Source organism: Rhamphochromis sp. 'chilingali' (genome assembly GCF_963969265.1).
Source record: "Rhamphochromis sp. 'chilingali' genome assembly, chromosome: 21".
Taxonomy (NCBI): domain Eukaryota; kingdom Metazoa; phylum Chordata; class Actinopteri; order Cichliformes; family Cichlidae; genus Rhamphochromis; species Rhamphochromis sp. 'chilingali'.
In genome coordinates, this window is record NC_137949.1 from 8,780,376 (window position 1) to 8,786,737 (window position 6,362).

General features: G+C 39.1%; 1 protein-coding gene across 1 annotated transcript; it reads left to right on the forward strand.

Annotated features, from left to right (window-relative positions):
* emx1 (empty spiracles homeobox 1) lies at nt 1–6,357 on the forward strand. The gene is made up of 3 exons (XM_080870027.1): nt 1–1,051; nt 2,700–2,884; nt 5,181–6,357. The coding sequence occupies exons 1-3, from the start codon at nt 700–702 to the stop codon at nt 5,346–5,348; spliced, it is 705 nt and encodes a 234-aa protein (XP_080726153.1). The 5' UTR covers nt 1–699; the 3' UTR covers nt 5,349–6,357.
* The last annotated feature ends 5 nt before the right edge of the window (nt 6,358–6,362 follow it).

Consider the following 6,362-nt stretch of genomic DNA (forward strand, 5'->3'; position numbering starts at 1 on the left):
TTTGTAATGAGAGTTGAAAGAGAGCCTAAACGTTAAGTTAAAGGTGAAAGATCCAAAGTGTCTCGGTGAGTCAGCTTTAAAAAAAAACCCAACAAAACAAAACTTCTTAACGAGCGTCAGTCAAATACTGACACTATGAGAATTCCTGAACTGGATGAATCTGCTGTGGGACGAGTGGGACCTTCTCACTCCCGCAGGCGGACTAGTTTTTTCCCCCCTCCTGTAGAAAAACTTGACATTAAAGCTGAACGCGACATGCAATGACCCATTAATTGGAGCATGCTAGTTTTTCTCAGCGTGCCCCTGTAACTAAGCTGCCCGGTCTTGTGTGATCTACAAAGCAGGTACTTGAGGAGACCTATTGGCAGGTGCTCTGGTCCAATCAGCTCCCTCTTTCCGCGCAACGTCAAGCCACATGGAAGGTTTCGGGCGCTTTTCTTGGTGCGCATTTGCGCGCAGAAACCCTCCGAGCGCGCACGGGCTCGGTGAATCAGGACAATTTGCAGCACTGTTGAGTTTTCTAGCAGCATCTTAGAGCTCGTGTAGACAAACCCTTCACCCACCCTCCCCTAACACCCCCACCATCTTTGGCCATGATGCTTCTCTGAGAGTGGGCTTCTTTTTTTTCCCTTTACAGCAAGAGGAAGGAAAATAATAAAGGCTGATCGCGTTCTTTTTGGTTTCCCTTTCTACCGAGAGATGATGTTTTCGTCTGCAGGCAAGCGCTGCTTCACGATAGAGTCTCTGGTCGCTAAAGAGAACCCTCTAACGGCAGAGGATCCCATCCGCCCGACGGCTTTAAGTTACTCCAACCCGACGACAGATGCCTTAATGAACAGTTACCAGGCTCCACCACCGGCCAGGTCCCTCTACCAGAGCCCGGACCTGGTGTTCCCGGAGACGATGAACCACCCCTCACTCACCGTGGCTCCTCACCAGCTCGGAGGATCCCACCTACAGCATCCGCACTTCTTTGGGACGCAACACCGAGACCCGCTCAACTTTTACCCCTGGGTGTTACGTAACAGATTTTTTGGACACAGATTTCAAGGTACGCGAAAAATGCGAATGCAAAATATAATAATAATAATACTAATAAAAGTTTTTTTTTAATTATTACTTCGCTTAAAGATTTGCAGATGTGTGCGTATTTTGAGGTCCACTGTTGGGCTATAAAGGCCAGAATTCTTAGTCTAGAATTAAACAATGCGTTATTCTGTGCGTAAAATGGTGAATAAAGTAGGTGGAGGTGATTAAACTAATAAAATAAGTGTGTGCATAACACGTGGTTTCCATAGTAAACTAAATATCTTTGTGTGGGATTTTTTTCAACAATATGACTGTAGATTTCAAAAGCATTTTTAGTCGAACAATAAACTGTAGCCGCAGATATCACAATCCACAAGACCACTGACAGCTTGCAGCAGGCTTGTTGGGCTCCTCTCATGTTTCCCACTCTCGTTTGCCCTGCAGCTACTCTCGGAAAACCACAGGAGGAAAAGATAAGCAGCCGTGTTGTGTTTTTTCCCCACATAAAATAAAATTCGCCTTAGGTGAGGCTACAGTTTTTTTTCATTTAATTAAAAAATCTTGCACAAAAGCCAGTCCACAGAGGCAAAATAGATCAAATCTACCATAATAATTTCATCGTGAGGGGAGGGATGCGGAATAAAAATCTGATGCAGAGAGGCTTTGAACACAGCTAGTGGTGACAAACCTCAGCCACACCTACCCTCCAATAACTATACAGCACTAAGACCTGTTATTAGTAAGACATGAAAGATAATCTACATCTTTTTATTCATTCAATCATTTTTAATTACGTAATTGTCTGGACAGAAAATGTCATTTTGGGGGGAAAAAGCAATGTTGCAAACGCATAAAGGGCCCCTTAATTTAAAAACAAAACAAAAACAACTAAATAAATCAAATATCTGTATCATAATTATACCATAGGCTAATTAATACATACATTAGCCTTATTGGATGTAATTGGGTAATATGGGGAATTTAACAGAATTTGTAAATGTAAAAAAACACCAACAAACAAAAACCCAAACATTTATTTTAAATAAAACAGTTTGCACCAAAAAATAACTCTGAGAAATATTGACCATAAAAAAAATTCTGAAAAATATTTATACCCTAAAAAATGCAAAATAGATCAGACTAAAGACAATAACTTTTAAAGACGCATTTAATATATTTAGCTGTAGTCACATAAATATTTTTTATATATTACGATGTGTTATGATGTGCTATTTTATGACTCTATTCCGAATGTGTAGCCATGTACTTTCTTATTTAACTATAAATGTCTGATCCTGATTTTTGTCACGATTTATTTATTTTTAAAATGTGCGTAAAGTCATTCAGCCTAAAACTGCGTTATAGGGCAAAACTGTCTTTAATGAGTTTACCAGAAAATGAATTTATTGTGTTTTTTTATCAGGTTGGACAGTTTACAATGCCACGTTCAAACGGGCCTAATAAATAGCACGATTGTGCAAAACAGCATTTTGTTATCGTACTTTTGTATTAATACGCTTCTTTTTTTTTCCAAATGTCAATTCTATTTTATTAACAAAAACAGTAATAAGTGAACCATTATAACTTGTTTTGTTTTTTTCTCGGGAAAATAAAATAAGAATGAACTTTTTCCATGACTGACGTTACCGTTTCGTTGACTTCGCTGTCAGGTAACGACGTGTCCCAGGACAGCCTGCTCCTCCACGGCCCTTTCGCGAGAAAACCCAAACGCATCCGGACGGCCTTCTCTCCCTCCCAGCTCCTCCGGCTGGAAAGAGCCTTCGAGAAGAACCACTATGTGGTCGGAGCCGAGAGGAAACAACTGGCCAACAGCCTGAGTTTATCTGAAACGCAGGTAGGTTAAGCTAACGCTTGCTTGTTTAAATTAATTGCTAACGTCGCTTACTTTTGTCGTCAATACTATTACTGCTAATAAACTATTACTAGCATCTGGCTAGTTCTGGATACTTCTATAACGTTATCCACACATAGCTACAGCTAAAATAGCCCCAATATTTTAAAGCCCAAGCAACGACATTAAAACGGACAGCAACAAAAGAATAATAAAAAAAATAATTTATAAAAATAATTTATATTTATTTTCTTACGTAGCCAACAATTCTTTATATGTTATATTATAGGCTTTTACTCGTCTGTTTAGTTGTTAGAATACATTTATTTGAATGAATGCACTGTATTGCAGAAAACTAGATTCAATCGTAATAGTTTATGGCAATTTTATTTATATAGCACATTTTATGTGTAAACTCAATGTGTTTAACATGAAAGATAAAAACATAAAACCCATGTAGGTCTACTGTGCCTTCAGGCAGTAAAAATAACAAAACAATCTTTACAAAGATATAAAACACAACACACACGTTCAAGGTAACACACACTGTTATTAAGTGCAGAGCTGCGAGAATGATAAAGTTTGAAGTTTGTCTTTGATTGTGGACAGAGCTCTGACTGACCTCAGGGCAGCTTGTTCCTAAGAACAGGACCCGGGTAGCTGAGAGCATTCTCAGCACACTTTGATCTAATTCTGGGAACAGTTAAAAGATCTGCACCTGATGACCTGAGAGGTTTAATCGACAGGGAGCAAGTCAGAGATTTATTGCGGGGCCAAACCATTTGGAGCTTTCTGAATTAATAGGATTTTAACGATGATTCTGTGCTTAGCTGGGAGACTTTAATATGTTCAAATTTCTGCGTATTTATAAGGACTCTGCTGCATTCTGGACAAGCTGAAGCCTACTGATAGTTTGAATGATCCTTCAAATGGAGCATTACAGCACTCTTGATACGGATGCATCAAGCACTTTGATATAAGTATTTTCAAACTTTTTAAATATATATTTAAGTGGCAGAAAGAAAAAACAGTTCTTGTGAATCTGTTAACATAATGAAAAACAGAAAATTAAAGTCCAAAATGAAAAAAAGTTCCTGACTTGATCACTATGTTTCAGAGACAGAGATGATAAATATACAAATATTTTCTTCTTGTTATTCTAATTTCAATAATTGATACGTTAGAAATTTAAATTAACAATAATTAACTGAATTTATCTTACATGACATATCTGTAGGCCTGTGCACTTGCATTTTTTTAACATTTACCTGACCCACATTTTGCAAAGAGTCTCTCAAAAGGATTTCACTCATGTATGCTCTACCGTAAGCTGTGGTAAATATTATTGATGCTTAAGTTTAATGAGTCCACACTCTGTGGGTGTCAATTAGGCTGCCTAATAGGTAAGATTAAAAGATATTGAATATATTCTGCTTGCAAGTTTCTGGTTTGTGTCAGTCAATAAGGCGGCTTGCAATTAAGCAGCAATTGAATTATGCAAATTTTAAAGACTGTCAAACGAATACTAATAAACTCACTTTATTGGATCAGCAAGATTAAACGATAGCATCTACATGGGTGATAGCAAGGCCCATGTCATCAGTTTATCTTAAAGTTAGAAAATTTGGATACGATTAATCAAGTCACTGTGGTCATGAAATAAGCACGAAATACTGTAATATACTATAACGTATATAATGCAGCTCACCCTCCACCCCTTTAGCTAAACAGGTCATTCACAAATTACTGCACTGTACCAAGGATCTTTAAGCGTTTGCTCTGAAAAAAAAATTACCCCAAAGCCGAGCAAAGTAAAGATTAAAGAAAAGTAATGTAAGTGTGAGTGTGTAGTACTCTGACTACATACGGGTTAGTCAGACAGGTTCATATTACAAGGTCACAGCAGCAACTGTCTGGAAGCTTTTAAGCTTGATATTTCACGCATTTTATGCCATCCTTAGTCATTAAGTCTTTATGTGCATTTCTGTTTTCCCTCTCGCTTGCTAAACAGAATAAACTGCGTTGCTTTATTTTATTTCCCTTACTGCATTTCAACAATACAAGTCAGAAACACAGTTTGCCAAAGCACATACTTTGTAGTACCATAAAGAAAGAGAGAAAGGAGCTTCTTAAGGAGTAATTATTGTGCCTTTATTAGATCAACAAAACCACAACATGGCCATCATTTATCTTATTAGCTGCTTGTGCGTTGGGAAACTCAAAATGTGCATCTAAACAGATGTTTGTTAAGTCTTTTCCTTTTTCTCGGGTCACACACTGAATGCTTTTCTCTATCCAGGTGAAGGTGTGGTTCCAGAACAGGAGGACCAAGTACAAGCGACAGAAGCTGGAGGAGGAGGGACCAGACAGCCAGCAGAAGAAGAAGGGGAACCACCACATCAACAGATGGCGCATCGCCACTAAGCAGACCAGCTCCGAGGACATTGACGTGACCTCAGAGGACTAAATCTGCGGTCCAGCCTCTGACAATGCTGCCCTACCCCTGCGTCTGCTTGTGACGCATCAGAGGACCAATACTATTTATTATGTAATATTATTAAGTATAATTAGACACATTAGAGGAAGACTCGAGGACTTAATATGTGATCACTGCTCATCTCTTCATCAAGGTGCTATACTCTGTGACACTGGGAGGGGTGGGGGGCATCTTATTTAATGAAATCTCCTCTGATTGTCTCTGGATGAGAAGAGATTCTGACATCGTTTGATCATTTTGGTTGTGTGACAGCCAAACATGAAGAGACATGACACCCTCTACCATGGTGTTTTTGTTGTTTTGTTTTTTTAAATTGTACATAGACCAGTGAAGGTTACGTGTTTTTTGTTTGTTTTGTTGGGGGGGGGGTGTTACCACTTGCTTAGGTCATTAACACTTCATCGCTCGCCCTACTCCACCACCTGTGTACCAAGTTAATTTAAATTTCTCCTCACTTACAAGAAGGAGGTGATCCACACTACGAATCCACCCGGTGAGTCGGAGGACGCACTCGGTGCCAGACCGGAAGAACAAAAACTGGGGAGAAACAAACAAACAAACAAAAAAAATTACGTAAAGGAGCACGCATCTAAAGAAGATTCAAAGACCCTGCATGATTTTATTCCCACTTTCACGCCTTCAAAGCCGTCTTGGCTCTTTGTTACACTTCCTAATGAAGATTCTTCACAGTAATGTGACTCTTGGCCAGCTGTGCATGACTCTGGGACAGATGAGAAGCTGCAGAGACCTCTGGTGTTCGGGTTAACTTGAGCTGCATAGTACAAGTTCACAGCTTCGTGCTTCTTCTGCCATGGCACATTTGTGATCGTGAATGTGTGCAGATTTCATCCAGCACTGTGTGTAGTACAAAAACGTAATATGACCAGAACACAGTTGTGCGAGCGGAACGTGTAATTACAGAAAGATGTTTTAGAAATAAAAGAAAATTATTTCTCTGATGGGATACGCCATTTTTTTTTGTGT